Below are 22,775 nucleotides of genomic sequence, written 5' to 3' on the forward strand. Positions count from 1 at the left end.
AAAAGACTGTATGCAACATTACTGTCTATCTAGTGATATCAAGTCCAATATGAATCATCCTTTATTCCAAGCTCATACGTCGCACTTATTCTGTCTGCTATAGTGTTCCATAAAAAGGATATGAGCTATCAAATACAATTTCAAGAAAAAAGCAACATTTCATTGATTCAAAAAACAGATGACATACAACAGTTCAAATACTTCATGAAAATCATATCACTGCATATGGAAACTGGATCTATCTGACATAACTCCGTCTATGATCACAACTATATATAAAAAAAGACCCCTAAGAGGGGCTAGATTGTTTAATATAAAAGTAAAAATGACCACCAAAATTCAAGCCGAAGAGTAACACATGGCTTGGGGGGTTGGCAGGGGTGACAGTGGCACAGCCACACCTCCCGCCAAACTTAACACCACAGGCTAAAAACATGAGTACACTAGAGAAACATGGTGATTCCATCCAAGATGGCCTGCTCCTAGCTAGCCTTATTACAACCATGAATTGGTCAGTAGCTAGGCGATGCAGAAACATCTCCCTTCCAGATTCAAGGGGCAAAGTCCTGGTCCCCGAGGATGAAAGAATCACCATTGTTGATGAAATCCCGCTAAAAGAAAACAACTTCAGTTAGATAAACATCATATATGTAAATTCCACATGCAAAACCTTAGTCTAGACGGAGTAAATTTAAAACAAGCTAGCAATTTAACACATCTTATGGTCGAGTTATGCATGAACAAGCATGATGAATCTGAGTCAATGACCTGAGTACTAACAACTAGAAGTATTTTTTTTATTTAACACCTAGTAGAAGTAATTAAACCAACACCAGTTAGGTAAATTCCTCGTGTCTTAATTTACTTTTACACAAAAAACGCGGAATGGGATACAATGAAAATCAGGACCGAGATAGATTTTATGCATAAAAAAGAAAGAGGAAGGGTCTTACTCGATTAACCATGTAAGCAAGGAAATCATCCAAGCCATCACTCTCCGCATTGATGTTATTCACTTGGTCACTAACAACAGCTTGCTGATCAACAGTGCTGCCTCCTTCACGGAGGCTATTGTCACTTGCCCCGCCGCCATTCAGCGCCTGGGTCGAATTGTCTATCTGAAGGTCAGATCTGGTGCTTGCAGAACCAGCCCAAACAGACTGAAGCTCAGGAGACTGCGATGACAAATTACCAGGAGCCAGCATCTCACCATCTGGCGTGTCTTCGAAAGGAATACCTCTGCTCGATCCCAGAATCTTGCCACGCAGTATGCTCGCATAGGAGCTGCAAGAACGAGACGAAGAAAACCACATGTTCGAGGTCAATGGTGGCATGTCTGACCGAGGAGTGCTCAAGTTTTTCTGGGAGCTCATGACATGAACTGGTGGCTGTGGGGGTAGCAAAGTTTGGGTTCTAATTGCAGATGAGGAACCGGCATTTGTAAAATGGTTGCTTGAGCTCGGAGAGGTAATGAAGGATGGGACATTCAAGTATCTCCACAATGCTTCGGTTTCGTCAGCAAATGAATTAGAGTTCCCCAATGTGCCCTCGATGAGCTTTCTGAGGTAGATTCGGTACTTCTGAAATCACAAAAAAAACATTTTGTTACGAAGAAATGACAAAGCCATAAAATGAATGAAGTGGGCTCTTAATCATGGGGAGAAAGTAAGAAACAAAAGAAATTCAGAAGTGCACATGTGTATAGCACACCAACCTCAATACATGTGTCATGTGTGTACGCCACTAGAGCTTTGTAATATAGTAGATAGGAACACAAGCATAGTGATCGATCTAGCATAAGAGTAGAAACCAAACCTGCAAATGGCTGGCGACATTCTCTCTGGTAATGCCTTCCACATTCATGGCTTCTAGTATCTTCTTGGGAACAGCCTCTGCATTTACAGCAGCAACAAAATATCTGTTAAGAGAAACATATCTAACAGAATAACTGTCGATAGATAAAAGCCATGAAACGTGAGAAACTCACTGTCGATGCCAATCTGATGGACAGCTTCTACGAACTTGCGGTGTAGTTGACCACACCACTGGACCCTTGGCTTCTTCTGGGCTGATGTGTTCTCGCTGTGCCCACCAGCAACATCCACAGCCGGTTTGTTCTTCTTTGAACACTTCTTCTTTCTGCGGTTTGCTCCAACCTTGTCACCTTCACCACCATCCCCAGATGGCAGCTTCTGTACATCATCATCACTGCCACTGTCGATGATGCTGGTCCGTGGATCAGTCCTACTGTTCTTCACCACATGTGTCCATATGCCCCTAAGCTGTTCGAGGCGCACTGGCTTTACGATATAATCACAGGCCCCGTGCTTTATCCCTTTCATTATAGTCCGTGTCTCGCTGTTTGCGGATAGCACTACATGACATGAAGGAAACATAAGTCAATTATGACATACAGAAGTCAACAACAAGCTCAATAGACTAGATATTGAATGGTCTAGTGACCTTCATGTTAAGTTGACTAGGCACATTTTTCAGTTTTGTTTTCTTTAGGCATTACATGTGCCATTTACATTTTTTAAGAAAATGTGTCGTACACATAGTAACAATTCTATATCATTTGCACTTTTGTGTGAAAGGATCTTTAGCTTAGTTGGTTAGTTAATCTGAATAGCACTCTTCAAGTACTAAGTTTAACTCTTTGTGGGAGCGAATTTTAATTAGATTGGGTAAAAAAAATCTCCTTACCACTCTCATGACAAGCCTCTTCTTAATATATACACGTGGTTGTCTTACCTCCCGCAGTTGAGTTTTTATAATCATTTGCACCTTTTGTCATTTCAAATAATTTCATAAAAGGGCATTGTTCACATCCCTATGGAAATGAACGAAAACCAACAATGCGAAAGTGTCTCTAGCTAAGCTGGTTAGGTGGTATGAGTAGCAATCCTCAGGTTCTGAGTTCTCGACTCCCCGTAAGAGCGACTTTTAGGACGTGGTTAAAAAAAGTTGCTCGTCTGTCCCATGCCAAAGCACAAGTCTAAGGCTCGGTCCCGGTCGTGGTCGTTCTCACATGGGCTACGATGCCACTGTGTATGGGTGGGGCAGGGGTTTGGGGGTTTTCTCGACATGTATAAGAAGATCTTAATACAATGCCTGGGGGGTCGAGTTTTTTTTTAAAAACCAACAATAATGAACCAAAATGCACTCCACAAATTTAGGAGTTATCTTGGTTGCATCTAGAGCTTACCAATCCATAGAAATGTATGAAAATGTACATAAATGACATGATGCAATTGTTAGATTGATTGCTCTAGTTACTTAGATTTGAACAAATTGTAGCACATGAAACTATAAGCAACAATATGTAGTAGCTACTTTTTTCGAACACGTAGGAGAGCTACACATCATTATATTAAGAAGAAGAGGGGTCCAAAATAAACCAACAATTATAGACACAATGCAAGCTTCCTTACGGAGGACATAAACAAAGATACATAAAAACCATCATAGGATAGAACTAGCCTAGAATTACTACTTAGGCCAAATGTCTGCCAACCCAGCGGCTCCTGCTAGAGACCATCTAACGGCGTCATCTCGGATGGACTGCAACAACTGCTGGGCACACGAAGACTGCCCCTCGAAGACACAAGCGTTCTAATGTTTCCACAACCACCAAGCGACTAAGATTATAGCTGAATTGAAGCCTTTACGCTGACTTTTATCCACCGGTTGTTCTAAATTCCTCCACCAGCCTTGGAAAACATGATCATGAGGTTGAGGAGTCAAGACTTGCCAGCCCATTGGGGGAAACATGTCACCGGATTTGTCTAGCAAATACACAAGGCAATTAAAGGTGTTGCATCGTCTCCTCCTTGTCACAAAGAGGACACCTCTCATGATGGTTAGATTCTAGTTGTTAATTGTTAGAGTGGACGCGCTAACCAGTTCAATGCAAAATCTTAAGCTGTACTGAGAAGGTAGGTTAGAGTGGATGCACTAACCAGTTCAACCCAAAAGCTTAAGCCATTAGAAGGAAGACGATCCCACTTACACACTTGAACATTAATTAGGGATCCCTGGGCCCTAGCACCAGTAAAAACCCATCTAACGTATTCCAAAGCCACATGTACTCTCTGAGCACTTGAATGGACAACTGACCTCGAATGTCGCACACCCATTGAAGATCAATAAGGCCTCCTGTACTGTTATTTTTTCGACAATTCGCTTGGGTATAGCAACAACCAAGTCCGGGGCTAGGGCTGTGACAGAGTGCTCATGCAAGCACTTATCCGTCCAGAAAAAGGTGTTCGCCCCATCCCCCACAACCGTCACCACGACATCAACAAAGAGGGCAGCTACGCTATGGTGCACTTGCACCTGTGTATCTTTCTAGGGGCCATCAATTGCAAATTTCTTCTTCCATAATCACCTCATAGTCAGGGATCAGCGCAAGGCTTCAAGATTATGAATACCAAGACCGTCAAGATCAAACGACCGGCCTTCCAGAGAAAGCCCCTTCTTATTTTTGTTGACGACCTTAAGAACCCACTTGGGACAGTGCAAGGCGATGAAATGGTATATGGGGATTGCATTTAGTACCAATATAACCAAAGTGGCTCTACCAGCCAGGTAAATTAAGGTCGCCTTCCAGCTTGGGAGGCGATCAGCCACCTTATTAATGAGAGTGGCAAGGTCAACGTTGGTGAGCTTCCGGACTGAGAGAGGTAAGTCAAGGTACTTGCACGAGAACTGAATTGTTGGAAAATTGTGTAATATTCTAAATCCAGATTTTAAATCGAAACAAATTTCATAGATATTCAAACGCTGCAAGGCAACATAGCTTGCACCTGACAATAGATAAGCGTGGCTGAACACTTGCTTAAATTAGTCACAAGACCGAAGACAATTCAAAGATTCTCAAAATCTCCTTAATCACTCCCAACTCCTCCAAACATGGCTTCAGATAGAGGACAACATCATCCGCATGAAAGGATATTCTTTGTGCCCGACCTCTCCTCAACAAAGGTTGCAAGAACCCTTGTTTACAAGCTTTTCATAGTCAAGGAGTTTAGAACTGTAAGAGAATGAACTGCTTGATTGTATTGCATAGGAGAGGGATATATATATCTGAAACCCTAACCCTAATGGGTCGCATCCAACAGTGGTGCTGCCCCTCCACACACAGAGAACACACATTGTCTGGCATCCCCCACAGTCGCAACGGGGGCACCACACACAATAAGGCTGGAGCAGAGCCAAGGTAAGAGCCAACGGGTTGACGTCCCCTCGCAGTCGCAGCATTGTGAGAGTGTGAATGTTGCGAGTGGAGAAGAGACCAGTGTGCACTCCAAGAAGACAATAGCCCCTAGATGTCGAGGTAGCTGATGTCGAGGTGTTCGTGGTTGAGAGACACACACCAATATCCTGTTCTTCGGGAGGGGTCGACATTTGAGCGTCAACGATCGACGGGACGACACAACAAAAGAAGAGTAGCAGCAGACCGGGGACCATCTTGCTTCTTCTATCGTCCGGTCATCGAGGAGCCTCGCCAGGGAGGTCGGCGGCAGTGCATGCGACTGCATCGGCCATGGTGGTCGTGCTCGCAGCATAATAGAAGGGGTAACGGCGGATCCGACTGGGAAGGCCATGATAGCGACAGATCTAGCCATGAAGATGGAGATCTGGCTAAAGGGACGATGGACCTAGCCGGGAAGGCGACTGCAATGGTGGATCTAGCCAGGAAGGCCATGACAGCGACAGATCCAACGAAGGCGACGATGAACAAGGGGGATGTCGACGGGGCGGTTCTAGCTGGGCAGAGGCCTGCGTAGGGCTTGGTAGAGATGGTTGAAGCCGGCTATAGGCAAAGGTCGAAGGGGGAGCTGCACTAGGCCTAGCGACGACGTCATCCGTAGAGAGGAAGGGAGCGGCCTTCTCGTTGGTCGATAGCGTGTGGAGCATGACAACAGTTGACGAAGTTGGGAGGCACGACAGTGGTGGATTAGGTGACCAACGGTGCTGAGAGGCATGTCGGCGGCGGATTAGGTGTCCTGTGGCGCTGGGAGGTGTGGCGACGGTGGATTTGGTCCACGGCCACGCCGGAGGGGCGTAGTGCAGGGGAGGAGGCACCGAAGAGAGGGGAGGACCGCGATCAGTCGCTAGCGGCGTAGGGGAAGACAGGTGAGCCACGTGGTCGTGACGTGGGGCGAGTGCTGCAGGAGTTGCACTGCAGCGACGGGGAGATGAAGGCAGAGGACGACCACGGAGCGCCACGAGCAGCCGCGCGTGCGGGCGCGGGCCGCTGCCGTCGCGAGCGCTCCACGGGAGCAGTACGCCGGCGGATCCAGTGGCACAACAGCGAGGAGGGTGCAGCTCAAACATGGAGCTCCACCGTGGGGGGGGGAAGGAAGATGCGACCGCCGCGAGTAGAGGAGATGGGGAAGATGCTGGCGGCCTGTTGGGCCGGCGGGAGGGGAGGTGCACAGGCCCCGCGACTTGAATGGGGGCCGCCCCTGGGAGGGAAGGAAAAGCCTCCCGAGGGACTAAAAGGGAAATAAGGTTAACCTTTTCCCAATATTAATTTTGGTGGTTGAATGCCCAACACAAATATTGGACTAACTAGTTTTCTCTAGAATACATGTTCTACAGGTGCATAAAGGTTCAACTCAAACCAATAAATATACAAGAAAGGGTTCAAATACAAAGGAGCAAAGAAACCGAGTGTGCCCTGGTCTGGCGCACCGGACTGTCTGGTGTACCAGGACCGTACAATCCCAAACCAGCCACTCTCGGGTTTTTGCCAGCGCGCTCCGCTATAATTCACCGGACTGTCCGGTGTGCCACCACTCTGTCCGATATGCCAGCGGAGTAACAACTATCCAGCGCAACGGTCGTCTGCAACGGCGCCTGACATCGCTACAGTGCGCAACAGTGCATGGCAGAGCAGAGCGCAGAGTCAGAGGCGCACCAGACACTGCACAATGTCTGTCCGCTGCGGCACCAGACTGTCCGGTGCCACAAAAAGACAAACGTGCCAACGGTCAAATGCTACAAACCCTAACGGTTGGGTGACGTGGCTGGCGCACCGGACTGTCCGGTGCACCCATCGACAGCAACCACCTCCAACGGTTGTTTGGTGGTTAAGGGCTATAAATACCCCCAACCACCACCACTACAAGCATCTAAGTTTCCAGCACTTCACATTCAATACAAAAGCTAGTGCATTCACTACAAGACACATTTTAAAAAGATCAAAGCCTCTCCAAGTTTAGAATTCATTCCAACCACCTAGTGACTTGAGAGAGAGTTTGCTCATGTTATTTTGCGCTCCTGTTGCTTGGATCGCTTCCTTCCTCATTCTTGTTCCAAGTGAATTGTAATCAAAGCAAGAGACACCAAGTGTGTGGTGGTCCTTGTGGGGTCTAAGTGACACGTTTGATTAAGGAGAAAGCTCACTCGGTCTAGGTGACCATTTGAGAGAGGAAAAGGGTTAAAAGAGACCCGGTCTTTGTGACCACCTCAACGGGGACTAGGTTCTTTAGAACCGAACCTCGGCAAAACAAATCACCGTGTTCATCCGCTTTATTTCTTGGTTGATTTGTTTTCCCCTCTCTTTCAGACTCGAATTCATTTCTAACGCTAACCCCGACTTGTAGTGTGTGCTTAAGTTTATAATTTTCAGATTCCACCTATTCACCCCCCCTCTAGGCAATTTTCAGGGACGACAACGTGGAAGTTGGTGGGTCGATGTCCTGTGCAAGAGGTGGGTGGCGGTTGTGGTGGGAGGGAAGGCAACATCAAACCCTAACTTGATACCATGTAAAATTGTGGACTGGTTGATTGTGTTGCGTAGGAGAGGGATACATATATAGACCTAGAACCCTAACCCTAATGGGCCGGCATCCCAATAGTGGTGCCAGCCCACACACAGAGAGAACACACACAGTCTAACAAGAACATTCATAACTAGGATGAATGACATAGAAGAGAGAGGGTCTCTCTGTCTTAACCCACACTAATGATAGATCAGATCCCATGGCTCCCCATTAACCAACACTCTTGTAAAAGACAACCTTAGGAGTTTAGACAGAATGTTGCACCACACAGGACCAAAACCAAGATGCGTCAATATTTTAAAACGAAATTCCCAAGAGATCGAGTTAAAAGCCTTGCTTATGTCAAGCTTGAGAAGGACACACGGTTCCTTTTGAACATGAAGTGCTTTAACAGTTTGCTGCACCATAAAGAAACTGCCATGGATGCTTCTACCCTTCACAAAAGCACTCTAGTTGACAGAAAGTAGATTAGGAAGTTTAGGTGCAAGCCAGTTAGCCATCAACTTAGTCACTATCTTGGCGAAACTATGAATTAAGCTTATAGGGCGATAATCTTTGACAACCGCTGCCTCCACATATTTGGCAACAGAGTGACGTAAGCTGAATTCAGTAAATGGAGTTTATTGACGTCCGCATCTTCCAAATGTAGGTATAAAATCAATTTTGATGATTTGCCACACTTAGTTGTAAAAAGAGACCATCTAGGCCAGGAGCTTTGTCAGAAAGCAAGGATTTAATAGTCGACCTCACCTCTTCCTCTAAAATAGGTAGATCTAGATTAGAAAGATCTACTACGGGAATATGAAAGGATTGCAGGTCAGTGAAGTCTCTATGAGCCTCACATACCTCCAATTCAAACCCCTCACATTCCATATCAAAATTTTAGACGCATCCATTGTGAACACTATAGAGACGACCAAGGGGAGCAAAGTCCTCTTCACACCTCCAAGGGGGTATCCCCCACAAGGACCTAAACATCATCAAGATCTTCAAACTGCTCAGGCACCTGCCACCCGAATAAAGCTGCCAATGCCGCCACATGATGTTGCAAAAGAGGTTTAGATAAGAGATGCTTGTTTCTGTCAACATCATCTAGACATAGAGCCTCTTTATCCCCAATCAAACCTAATTAACGAGCTATTGTAGATTGAACTTGCTTGGCCACCGCCAATTGTCACCCACCTTCGCCATTATCAATCGGTTGTTGCATCAAAGAAAAAATTTTTGATGGCAATTACTTTGCCCGACGCCTCCGGTAGGCTGTCTGCAAAAATAAGCAGGACACCAGTCGCAGACACTTGATAACGAAGCATCTAACCGGCGAGCACAAAGGGGACATCACGAGAATCGATGCTCCATTATTTGCTCTTCGTCTTTTGTAAACTTTGGTCGCAAGCCTCTTGGTAGCCTAGTGGGAGGGGGTGGGTCTGAGACCACTCTAGGCTTGAGAGTAGTCTAGGCTAAGGATAGAAGCACCTGAGGCCCCAAAAATGATGTCTTGTCGGGGCCCAAGAAGCCATCCAAACCGTTGTCCAATGAAATGGGAGGCACTTGTGCGCACCCATCCACATGCACCGCCTTCATTGCCTCGCTTCCCGCCACCGAAACATCCATATCTTCCATAATGCCCAAAACTTTCCTTGGAAAGGAAACCAACTTTTCATTATTGTGGGTCACGAGGATCAACATGTCTTGAAAGATCAGTGGGTGACTTTTCGCTGACACTGAACCACCTTCGACCATGAGGCCATGTCCAGATTGATAACAACCGAGGCGCTCATGAACTGAATGTTAGCACCACCACCATCACTAGGACCATGAGGACTGAGGAGGCCCCAGCGAGCCAGGGGGCGACCAGGCGCCACACTACCACCATTTATGCCATAAGCACCCAAGGGACAGGGGCGAACCATCGCCGCCCAAACCCAGCGCCAACCTAGCACGTACCACATCTGGGTACAACATACAACGTTTCCAAGCATGATCATCCTGGTCCGTTGGCTCGATGATGACGTGATTCATAGCTAGAGGGATCCACTCTAAGGCGAAACACCAAGCATGTAGACGAGGGCAAGACAAATCCCGCCGTGATAGGAAGTCTGGATGAAGCTCGATCATCCAATAGTGCTCCCTATAGTCACAATAAATGAGTACAATGGTAATTTTCATTCGCACTATGTAAAAATCTCTCACAAGTAGCATGTCTCGTTCCTTGACCTTATCGATATGGGAACTTTGTGACTATTGTGCTCCCGCAGAAGCTACTCAGCCGTAGTGAGCCCTTAAGCATGCATCAGAATTCCTCTCAATTCAAATTCGATAGGAGTCGACAGTCCAAAGGCCTCAACATGAGCAAAACGAGTCCATCTTTTAAATTAATTGCACACTAAAATTCAAACAATGGAGTAGATTTCTATCCACCTCGCGAACAATATCCTTGCCATGGACCTCCAGTCTAGTGCCTACTACAGTGGCAAAGAGTGCACTGCACAGGGCTATCTCCTCCTGAGCGATGTCGGCCAAGAAGTCCAACATGGACGCATGTGGGGACCGAAAATGTGATCACTGACCCATGGCACGCGCTCAACAATGACCCATCCACAGGGCTAGGGGCGAGGGGTGGTTGATCATTATTCTGCCCCCTAGCACCTTGCCGGCTGTGGGAATGGGGTCTCCGCTTCTGTTTTCATGTCTCCACTAGGACCTCAACCTTGGACACTTCAACAACAACTTCTCCATGCAGGAGAGCATCCAACGAGACCCGTCGCCAACCCTGAACTAGGCCCGGATTTGTCCCACCTAGCCGTGAAGGGGCATAAGAGCTCTCTTCCGACTTATGCCCGCCATGAGGCTAGCGATCCTTCACCAAACTAATACGCGCTCCGCCACAGCATTCCCCTTTGGTGTCGGAGCCCCAAGCCATCGCCACACTTCCCTTTTCAGCACCCAAATTCCTTCTATCCCAACACATTGATGCCTAATGGTCGGGCCACACACATGTGAAATAGTGGGTCTGCCTTCGACACTCCAAAGTCTAGTGCTTTGTTGACAAGCAGCCAAAGCACTTGCCCCATAAATCTGTTGGTACCGACCTCGGTGGAAGGCGATTCTCCACCAAGCGACGTCGACAAGACCACTGGCTTTCAACCTTTCGCCACCTGTCTGCAATTGGCGTGTACCTCTCCACCGCGGGATGCACAATGACGACTCGAACCCTCGTCCTAGGCGCACCAAGTTGCTCTCGCACCAACCTTGTTGGGTAAGCAACCATCGTCGCACCATTCACAGTCCGAAGCGCTTATTTACACGCGCAAGGGGGAGGTTGGCCATCAATGTAGACACATCGTTGCCACACGAACCACTCACATACAACAAAAGGCTAGTGAACCATCTTTCAAACTTCAAACACATCTTAGGCATAAATGGAACCACGCTTGGAGACAAGGAGGGGGATGGGGGAATCGATGTCTGGTAAAAAAGAAGGGGGTGGCTGCGGCCGAGGAGGTGTATGTCGACCCTAGGGTGGGCACCAACGTGGGTTAACGGGGAGGGGAGACGTCGGGAGAAGGAGGGATAAGAGCCACCGGAATAAAACATGACATTTTGGGCAAGGTTTGGTCAAAGCTTCAAGACTACAAACATTATTAGCTTTTAAATTAATTAGCTTTAAGATATATAAGTTATATGTATAGATTTGCAATGGTAATGCACAAAACTACAAATAACAAAATTTCGTTACATATAGAGGAAATCGTAACATGTTACTTGAAAGGGAAATAGGCTTACACCTTTTCCTAAATAATTTTGGTGGTTGAATTGCCCAACACAAATAATTAAACTAACTAGTTTGCTCTAGATTATAAGTTTTACAGGTGCCAAAGGTTCAACACAAACCAATAAAAAGTCCAAGAAAGGGTTCAAATAAAAAGAGCAAAAGACAACCCAAAGGCAGCCCTGGTCTGGCGCACCGGACTGTCTGGTGTGCCACCGAACAGTGTCCGGTGCACCACCGGACAGTGTTCGGTGCACCAGGGAGTTCGACTCTAAACTTGCCACCTTCGGGAATTCGGGGAGGCCGCTCCGCTATAATTCACCGGACTGTCCGGTGTGCCAAGCGGAGCAACGGCTACTCGTGTCAACGGTCGTCTGCAAAGGAACAGTGAAACGCTACAGTGCGCGACTGCGCGCGCAGAAGTCAGAGCAGGCGCAGAAGGCGCACCGGACAGTGAATAGTGACTGTCCGGTGCACCACCGGACTGTCTGGTGGCCCACATGTCAGAAGCTCCAACGGTCAGAACCCAACGGCTTGGTGACGTGGCTGGCGCACCGGAAAGTGTCCGGTGGCGCACCGGACTGTCCGGTGTGCCATACGAGAGAAGCCCTCACCAACGACCATTTTGGTGGTTGGGGCTATAAATACCCACCAACCACCACACTTCAATGCATCCAAGTTTTCAGCCATCAAACCTCATACAAGAGCTCTAGACTCCATTCCAAGACACAAACAAAGAGATCAAATCCTCTCCCAAGTCCGGAACCACTCCAAACAAATTAGTGACTAGAGAGAGAGAGACTTTTGTGTTCTTTTGAGCTCTTGCGCTTGGATCGCTTTTCTTCTTCCTCTATTCTTGTTCCCAAGATCATTGTAATCAAAGCAAGAGACACCAAGTTGTGGTGGTCCTTGTAGTGGACTAAGTGTCCCATTTGATTGAGAAGAGAAGCTCACTCGGTCTAGGTGACCGTTTGAGAGAGGGAAAGGGTTGAAAGAGACCCGGTCTTTATGACCACCTCAACAGGGAGTAGGTTTGCAAGAACCGAACCTCGGTAAAACAAATCACCGTGTTCATCTGCTTTATTTCTTTGTTGATTTGTTTTCCATCTCTTTCGGACTCGATTATATTTCTAACGTTAACCTCGGCTTGTAGTTGTGCTTAAACTTTATAAATTTCAGATTTGCCTATTCACCCCCCGTCTAGGCGACTTTCAATTGGTATCGGAGCTCGGTACTTCATTAGAGCCTAACCGCTCGAAGTGATGTCGGGAGCATCCGCCATGAGGGAGATCGGGACCGGCGACAAGTCCGCAAGCTCGGGGAGAACACACTCAAGGAAGTACGCCCACAAGCACAAGGAGGAATCCTCTTCCTCCATCAAGTCCCAACGGAAGGGTGACAAGAAGAAGATGATGAAGAAAGCGGTCTACTACGAGACCAACTCTTCGTCACCCTCCACCTCCGGCTCGGAATCAGCATCCGCCACTTCTAAACGCCATGAGTGCAAGAAGTATAGTAAGATGCCCCTTCCCTATCCTCATATTTCAAAACGCACTCCATTACTTTCCGTCCCATTAGGCAAACCACCTATGTTTGAAGGTGAAGATTATTCTATGTGGAGTGATAAAATGAGGCATCACCTAACCTCACTCCACAAAAGCATATGGGATATTGTTGAGTATGGAGCGCAGGTACCAAAAAAGGGGATAAGGATTATGATTTGGAGGAGGTCGAACAAATCCAACACTTCAACTCCCAAGCCACTACTATACTCCTCGCCTCTCTAAGTCGAGATGAGTATAATAAGGTGCAAGGGTTGAAGAGTGCCAAGGAGATTTGGGACGTGCTAAATACCACGCACGAAGGAGATGAGGTGACCAAGATCACCAAGCGGGAAACGATCGAGTGGGAGCTTGGTCGCTTCATGCTTCACCAAGGAGAGGAGCCACAAGCCATGTACAACCGACTCAAAACCTTGGTGAACCAAGTGCGCAACCTCGGGAGCACCAAATGGGATGACCATGAGATGGTCAAGGTTATTCTAAGATCACTTGTATTTCTTAACCCTACTCAAGTTCAATTAATTCGTGGTGATCCTAGATATAAACTAATGTCTCCCGAGGAAGTAATAGGAAAATTTGTGAGCTTTGAATTGATGATTAAAGGCTCAAAGAAAATCATCGAGCAAGGCGCCTCCTCCATACTCGAGGCACAACCCGTCGCATTCAAGGCGACGGAGGAGAAGAAAGAAGACTCTACACCAAGTAGGGTCCCCATCGACGCCTCAAAGCTCGACAATGAGGAGATGGCGCTCATCATCAAGAGCTTCCGCCAAATCCTCAAGCAAAGAAGGGGGAAGGACTACAAGCCCCGCTCCAAGAAAGTTTTCTACAAGTGTGGTAAGCCCGGTCATTTCATTGCTAAATGTCCATTATCTAGTGATAGTGACAGGGGCGACGACAAGAAGGGAAAGAGAAGAGAAAAGAAGAGGTATTACAAGAAGAAGGGCGGCGATGCCCATGTTTGCCGAGAGTGGGACTCCGATGAAAGCTCCACCGACTCCTCCTCTGACGAGGACGCCGCAAACATCGCCGTCAACAAAGGTCTTCTCTTCCCCAACGTCGGCCACAAGTGCCTTATGGCAAAAGACGACAAGAAGAAGAAGGTAAAATCTAGATCCTCCACTAAGTATGCAACTTCTAGTGATGAGGATAATTCTAGTGATGATGAGGATAACTTGCTCACTCTTTTTGCCAATCTTAACATACAATAAAAAGAGAAATTGAATGAATTAATTAGTGCTATTCTTGAGAAGGATGAACTCTTGGATAGCCAAGAGGACTTCCTTATTAAGGAAAACAAAAAGCATGTTAAGGTTAAAAATGCTTATGCTCTAGAGGTAGAAAAATGTGAAAAATTAACTAGTGAGCTAAGCACTTGCCATGACACTATTTCTAGCCTTAGAAATGAAAATGCCAAATTAATTGCTAAGATTGAGAAATCAAATGTTTGCGATGATTCAATTGTTAATCTTAGAAATGATAATGCCAGTTTAATTGCTAAGATTGACATGTTGAATGAATCCCTCTCTAGCCTTAAAATTGAAAATGAAAAATTAATTGCTAAGGCTAAAGATTTAAATGTTTGCAATGTTTCTATTTCTAATCTTAGAGATGAGAATGCTATTTTACATGCTAAGATTGTTGAATTAAATACTTGCAAACCTTCTACATCTACCATTAAGCATGTTACTATTTGCACTAGATGTAGAGACATTAATGTTGATGCTATTCATAATCACCTAGCTTTAATTCAACAACAAAATGGTCACATAGCTCAACTTAGTGCCAAAATTAATGAGCATGACTTAAAAAATGAAAAATTTAAATTTGCTAGAAGCATGCTCTATAGTGGGAGACACCCTGGCATTAAGGATGGCATTGGCTTCCAACAGGGAGACAATGTCAAGCTTAATGCCCCTCCTAAGAGATTGTCTAATTTTGTTAAGGGTAAGGCTCCCATGGTTCAGGATAACGAGGGTTACATTTTATACCCTGCTGGTTATCCCGAACACAAAATTAGGAGAATTCATTCTAGGAAGTCTCACTCTGGCTCTCATCATGCTTTTATGTATAAGAGTGAGGTATCTAGTTCCAGGCAATCAACCCATGATAAATTGCCTAAGAAGAAAACTCCTATTGCATCAAATGATCATAACATTTCATTTAATACTTTTGATGCCTCCTATGTGCTTACTAACAAATCAAGCAAGGTAGTTGCCAAATATGTCGGGGGTAAACACAAGGGGTCAAAGACTTGTGTTTGGGTACCCAAGGTGCTTGTTTCTAATGTGAAAGGACCCAAGACCGTTTGGGTACCTAAGAACAAGGCCTAAAATTGTTTTGTAGGTTTATGCATCCGGGGGCTCAAGTTGGATTATTGATAGCGGGTGCACAAACCACATGACTGGGGAGAAAAGGATGTTCTCCTCCTTTGAGAAAAACCATGATCCCCAAAGAGCTATCACATTCGGGGATGGAAATCAAGGTTTGGTCAAAGGACTTGGTAAAATTGCTATATCTCCTGACCATTCTATTTCCAATGTTTTTCTTGTAGATTCTTTAGATTACAACTTGCTTTCTGTCTCTCAATTATGCAAAATGGGTTACAACTGTCTTTTTACGGATATAGGTGTTACTGTCTTTAGAAGAAGTGATGATTCAATAGCATTTAAGGGAGTGTTAGAGGGTCAGCTATACTTAGTTGATTTTAATAGATCTGAACTCGACACTTTCTTAATTGCTAAGACTAACATGGGTTGGCTCTGGCACCGCCGACTAGCTCACGTTGGGATGAAGAATCTTCATAAGCTTCTAAAGGGAGAGCACATTTTGGGACTAACAAATGTTCATTTTGAGAAAGACAGGATCTGTAGCGCATGTCAAGCAGGGAAGCAAGTTGGTGTTCATCATCCACACAAGAACATCATGACGACTGATAGGCCGCTTGAGCTACTCCACATGGACCTATTCGGCCTGATAGCTTACATAAGCATCGGCGGGAGTAAGTACTGTCTAGTTATTGTGGATGATTATTCTCGCTTCAGTTGGGTGTTCTTTTTGCAGGATAAATCTCAAACCCAAGAGACCTTAAAGGGATTCTTGAGACGGGCTCAAAATGAGTTCGGCTTAAGGATAAAAAAGATTAGAAGCAACAACGGGACGGAGTTCAAGAACTCTCAAATTGAAGGCTTCCTTGAGGATGAGGGTATCAAGCATGAGTTCTCTTCTCCCTACACACCACAACAAAATGGTGTAGTGGAGAGGAAGAATAGAACTCTATTTGACATGGCGAGGACCATGCTTGATGAATACAAGACTTCGGACTGGTTTTGGGCGGAAGCAATCAACACCGCTTGTTACGCTATCAACCGTCTCTACCTTCACCGAATCCTCAAGAAGACATCATATGAACTCCTAACCGGTAAAAAGCCAAATGTTTCATATTTTAGAGTCTTTGGTAGCAAATGTTTTATTCTTATTAAAAGAGGTAGAAAATCTAAATTTGCTCCTAGGGCTGTAGAAGGCTTTTTACTTGGTTATGATTCAAACACAGGGGCATATAGAGTCTTTAACAAGTCCACTGGACTAGTTGAAGTTTCTTGTGACATTGTGTTTGATGAGACTAACGACTCTCAAGTAGAGCAAGTTGATCTTGATGAGCTAGATGATGATGAGGCTTCGTGTGTCGCGCTAAGGAACATGTCCATTGGGGATGTGTGTCCTAAGGAATTCGAAGAGCCTCCACAAGCACAAGATCAACCATCTTCCTCCATGCAAGCATCTCCACCAACTCAAGATGAGGATCAAGCTTAAGGTGATGAAAACGAAGATCAAGAAGAGCCACCTCAAGAGGAGGACAATGATCAAGGGGGAGATGCTAATGATCAAGACAAGGAAGATGATGACGGTTCAAGGCCGCCACACCCAAGAGTCCACCAAGCAATACAACGAGATCACCCCGTGAACTCCATCCTCGGCGATATTCATAAGGGGTAACCACTCGATCTCATGTTGCTCATTTTTGTGAACATTACTCCTTTGTGTCTTCTATTGAGCCATACAGGGTGGAAGACGCATTAAGAGATTCGGATTGGGTGTTGGCAATGCAAGAGAAACTCAACAACTTCACGAGGAATGAGGTATGTCATTTAGTTCCACGTCCTAATCAAAATGTTGTAGGAACCAAGTAGGTCTTCTGCAACAAACAAGATGAGCATGGTGTGGTGACAAGGAACAAAGCCCGACTTGTGGCCAAGGGATATTCACAAGTCAAAGGTTTGGATTTCGGTGAAACCTATGCACCCGTAGCTAGGCTTGAGTCAATTCGCATATTACTTGCCTATGCTACTTACCATGGCTTTAAGCTTTACCAAATGGACGTAAAAAGTGTCTTCCTCAATGGACCAATCAAGGAAGAGGTCTATGTTGAGCAACCTCCCGACTTTGAAGATAGTGAGTACCCTAACCATGTTTATAAACTCTCTAAGGCGCTTTATGGGCTCAAGCAAGCCCCAAGAGCATGATATGAATGCCTAAGAGATTTTCTTATTGCTAATGGCTTCAAAGTCAGCAAGGCCGATCCTACTCTCTTTACTAAAACAATTGCAAATGATTTGTTTGTATGCCAAATTTATGTTGATGATATCATATTTGGGTCTACTAACAAATCTACTTGTGAAGAGTTTAGTAGAATTATGATTCAAAAATTCGAGATGTCTATGATGGGGGAGTTGAAGAATTTTCTAGGATTTCAAGTCAAGCAACTCCAAGAGGGCACCTTCATTAGCCAAACGAAGTACATTCAAGACATACTCACCAAGTTTGGGATGAAGGATGCCAAGCCCATCAAGACACCCATGGGAACTAATGGGCATCTTGACCTCGACACGGGAGGTAAATATGTAGATCAAAAGGTATATCGGTCGATGATAGGATCTTTACTCTATTTATGTGCATCTCGACCGGATATAATGCTTTCTGTATGTATGTGTGCAAGATTCCAAGCCGATCCTAAGGAAGTTCACCTTAGGGCCGTGAAACGAATCTTGAGATATTTAGTCTATACTCCTAAGTTTGGCCTTTGGTACCCTAGGGGATCCATTTTTGATTTAATTGGTTATTCAGATGCTGATTGGGCAGGATGTAAAATTGATAGAAAGAGCACATCAGGGACTTGTCAGTTCTTGGGAAGATCCCTGGTGTCTTGGGCTTCTAAGAAACAAAATTTTGTAGCTCTTTCTACCGTCGAAGCCGAGTAAATTGTCGCAGGCCATTGTTGCGCGCAATTGCTTTGGATGAGGCAAACCCTTAGGGACTATTGTTACAAATTAACCAAAGTTCCTCTCCTATGTGATAATGAGAGTGCAATCCGCATGGTGGATAATCCCGTTGAACATAGTCGCACTAAACACATAGCCATTCGGTATCACTTTTTGAGGGATCACCAACAACGGGGGGATATCGAAATTGCATATATTAACACCAAAGACCAATTGGCCGATATCTTTACCAAGCCATTAGATGAGAAAACATTTACCAAACTTAGGCATGAGCAAAACATTCTTGATTCTAGGAATTTTGATTGATATTTTGCACATATAGCTCATTTATATACCTTTGATCATCTCTTTCATTTGCTATGACTAATGTGTTCTTCAAGTGCATTTCATGCTAAGTCATAGATTGAAAGGGAAATGGAGTCTTCGGCGAAGACAAGGCTTCCACTCCACTCCATCGAATTATTCATCCTTCGCCGTCACTCCGCACCGCTCTCCAATTTGGTATAATCTTCACTCCTATATTATTTACCACATGGGGAGAAAGTATGAAAAAGGGCTTATATTTCACTCACAAGTATCCGTTTTTGGCGATTCATGCCAAAGGGGGATAAAGTATTAGCCCAAAGCAAAAGGACCGCACCACCACCAATTTCAAAAATGTAGTCTTTCAAATTTGTATTAAAAGAAGGTTTTTCTATTGGTATCTTATTGTTGATAGAACTTTCAAATTGGTATAACCCCTTTCAAAATTTATATCTAAAACCCTCTTGAACACTAAGAGGAGAATTTTATTAAGGGGGAGTTTTGTTTAGTCAAAGGAAAAGCATTTGAAACAGGGGGAGAAAATTTCAAAACGTAAAAATGCTTCTCACAATCTTATTCATTTACCCTTAACTATTTGCAAAAAGACTTTGAAAAGAATTTCCAAAAGAATTTGCAAAAACAAAACAAGTGGTGCAAGCGTGGTCCAAAATGTTAAATATGAAGAAAGCATCCATGCATATCATATGAAATATATATTGGTTTAATTCCAAGTAGCCTTTGCACTTACATCATGCAAACTAGTTCAATTCCGCACTTATTTATTTGCTTTGGTTTGTGTTGACATCAATCACCAAAAAGGGGGAGATTGAAACGGAAATAGGCTTACACCTTTTCCTAAATGATTTTGGTGGTTTAATTGCCCAACACAAATAATTAAACTAACTAGTTTGCTCTAGATTATAAGTTTTACAGGTGCCAAAGGTTCAACACAAACCAATAAAAAGTCCAAGAAAGGGTTCAAATAAAAAGAGCAAAAGACAACCCAAAGACAGCCCTAGTCTGGCGCACCGGATTGTCCGGTGTGCCACCGGACAGTGTCTGGTGCACGTGCACCATCGGACAGTGTCCGGTGCACCAGGGAGTTCAACTCCAAACTTGCCACCTTCGGGAATTCGGGGAGGCCGCTTCGCTATAATTCATCGGACTGTCCGGTGTAGCACCGGACTGTCCGGTGTGCCAAGCGGAGCAACGGCTACTCGCGTCAACAGTCGTCTGCGAAGGAACAGTGAAACGCTATAGTTCGCGACTGCGCGCGCAGAAGTCAGAGCAGGCGCTGAAGGCGCACCGGACAGTGAATAGTGACTGTCCAGTGCACCACCGGACTGTCTGGTGGCCCACATGTCAGAAGCTCCAACGGTCAGAACCCAACGACTTGGTGACGTGGCTGGCGCACCAGAAAGTGTCCGGTGGCGCACCAGACTGTCCGGTGTGCCATACGACAGAAGCCCTCACCAACGGCCATTTTGGTGGTTGAGGCTATAAATACCCACCAACCACCACACTTCAATGCATCCAAGTTTTCAGCCATCAAACCTCATACAAGAGCTCTAGACTCCATTCCAAGACACAAACAAAGAGATCAAATCCTCTCCCAAGTCCGGAACCACTCCAAACAAATTAGTGACTAGAGAGAGAGACTTTTGTGTTCTTTTGAGCTCTTGCGCTTGGATCGCTTTTCTTCTTCCTCTATTCTTGTTCCCAAGATCATTGTAATCAAAGCAAGAGACACCAAGTTGTGGTGGTCCTTGTAGTGGACTAAGTGTCCCATTTGATTGAGAAGAGAAGCTCACTCGGTCTAGGTGACCGTTTGAGAGAGGGAAAGGGTTGAAAGAGACCCGGTCTTTGTGACCACCTCAACAGGAAGTAGGTTTGCAAGAACTGAACCTCGGTAAAAACAAATCACCATGTTCATCCGCTTTATTTCTTTGTTGATTTGTTTTCCCTCTCTTTCGGACTCGATTATATTTCTAACGCTAACCTCGGCTTGTAGTTGTGCTTAAACTTTATAAATTTTAGATTTGCCTATTCACCCCCCCTCTAGGCGACTTTCATTACTAAAACTGAAAACAATGAGAGGTCTACTTGGTTATGAACAAATGATAAGACACACAAGTACAAACAAACAATTTTTACTTTTCATAAGACTAATGAATGCGGCGTAACATACAAAACTTAAAACAGAATCATTAAGAGGTCAACCAACACCATCTAGGGCTTATGAATAAATAGTAACAGTATAACAAACATAGAAAATGGACAAAATTTTAGTTTCCTGTAATGCTTACAAGCAAACTGTAAGTATGAAGCTACAAATGACAAAAATAAGTAGCCAGCTCCAGTGTACTTAGCACTTAGGAACAGACAAAACATTAAGGGAGAGTAATTAGCTTGATTGTATCAGAACACATGCACCCCCAAAATCAAGACTTATGATTGGTATATGTACCATTTATTGATACCCTCATACCCAAACAATCATAACCAGCAGCTCTACGTACCAACTGAGTTATAAGCAATCCATCGAATGCATGTATCTAGAACAACATCCAAAAATGGTAGTACTACAAATTCTCATGATTGCTATTCTCTAAATGATCAAAAGAATGCCATGCATAAAAATGGGAAGGGCAAGGGCTTTACTAATGACTGGGAGATCCATCTCCACGCCGATGAGCTCGAGGAGCTCAAAGCCGTCCATGTTGGGCATGACAACGTCGCTGATCACCAGGTCAAACTGGTCCCCGTCATCCTTCCTCTCCCTGAGCATTTCCAGCGCCGTCCTGGCGTCCGTCACCACCATCACTATGTCGCCAACACCAGAATTCCAACCGTAAAAACAAAATCACCCAAACAAAATTTTCATCGTCTGGACTAAAATTGTATCACAACGGAACCAGGGGTAAAATAGGGGCGGCTAAGAAGGCAATAACACACACCGTTGTAGTTGCAACACTTCAACTGCCTCTCTAGGACCTTGAGGCAGACGCGATCGTCGTCGACGACGAGCACGCGCAGCCCTGCTGGGAAGGTTTTCACGTCCATCTCTTCCCTAATATCGGAAATGCACACGATCAGTTCCAAGAAAGCAATAACCGACCACCAAAATCCCCTCAAGGAACCCGAAAAGGCTTGAACTTTCTTACCTACTAAAACAATGTATTCCGTCTAAGAACCTCCGGGAAGCAAGAGCAATAGAGGCAGAGGGAAAAGCGAAGAAAGCGAGGCGATTTCCGGGTGAAGTCCAATGTAGTGAGTGCGAGGGGAAGGGGGGATTTATAGCAGGGCCAAGGGGGACTGGGGGAGGAGCAGGGACTGGAATGCGCTACAAAGATGGAAGGTGTTCATCCCTGCAATGTAGAATTCCCCTCGCATTAATTCCTGCCTTCAGTTATCCTGTGTTTCCACCACCAGCATTGCTGTGTTTGCTCGTCGCTTATGCGCCGAGGTTCGTTTCAGTTTCTTGATGGAGGAAAACCAGCCAAACCACCAAAGAATCGCACATTGTTTAAGAATTGTGGTCTGCGCCGGCCGAACTCACCCGTCTTCGCCGCCGGTGCTGACGGAGTAGCCTCGCCCCCGAGGGGTGGATTCGCGGGCTATGGCGTGCACAACATAATTGGAAACCTCCGACCTGCTTTCACGGGAGTCTCCATCACGACTATCTATCGGTCGCCCGATTTGTTTTCTGTTGGTGCTGCGCGGAGGCGTCGACATGGTCCGTGAGGTGAGGTAGGCGAGAGAATCGTGATATGGCAACCGCTGACCCGGTGAGACAGTGTGGTCCACGCCGGTCAAACTGCAACTGCACATCTTCTAGCTCGTTTATTAATTTATTATTAGGTAAAAATAAAATTAACAAATATATTTTATATAAATATAATAATACTTCAACAAAGTGGTTTTGATCACAAAAGGTTGAGATTAAGATTTTTTACAGTTTTGATGTTTCATTAAAAAATGAGTGGTTTAGCCTACTTAAATCATCTACAATGATATAGAAGCATTGTTCGATCTTTTTCATTATTCATTCATGTATAAGATG

At 45.1% G+C, this 22,775-nt stretch overlaps 1 protein-coding gene across 1 annotated transcript; it reads right to left on the reverse strand.

Annotated features, from left to right (window-relative positions):
• Positions 1 to 248: 248 nt before the first annotated feature.
• On the reverse strand, positions 249 to 22,185 carry LOC103629724 (two-component response regulator ORR24). Its single transcript, XM_008650840.4, has 7 exons — positions 21,877 to 22,185; positions 21,670 to 21,782; positions 21,374 to 21,535; positions 1,988 to 2,374; positions 1,816 to 1,892; positions 954 to 1,580; positions 249 to 611 (listed from the first exon to the last, which is right to left on the reverse strand). Exons 2-7 carry the CDS (start codon positions 21,773 to 21,775, stop codon positions 552 to 554), a joined length of 1,419 nt encoding a protein of 472 aa, XP_008649062.1. The 5' UTR covers positions 21,776 to 21,782; positions 21,877 to 22,185; the 3' UTR covers positions 249 to 551.
• Between the last annotated feature and the right edge of the window lie 590 nt (positions 22,186 to 22,775).

The sequence above is a fragment of the Zea mays genome, chromosome 6 (assembly GCF_902167145.1).
Source record: "Zea mays cultivar B73 chromosome 6, Zm-B73-REFERENCE-NAM-5.0, whole genome shotgun sequence".
Lineage (NCBI taxonomy): Eukaryota > Viridiplantae > Streptophyta > Magnoliopsida > Poales > Poaceae > Zea > Zea mays.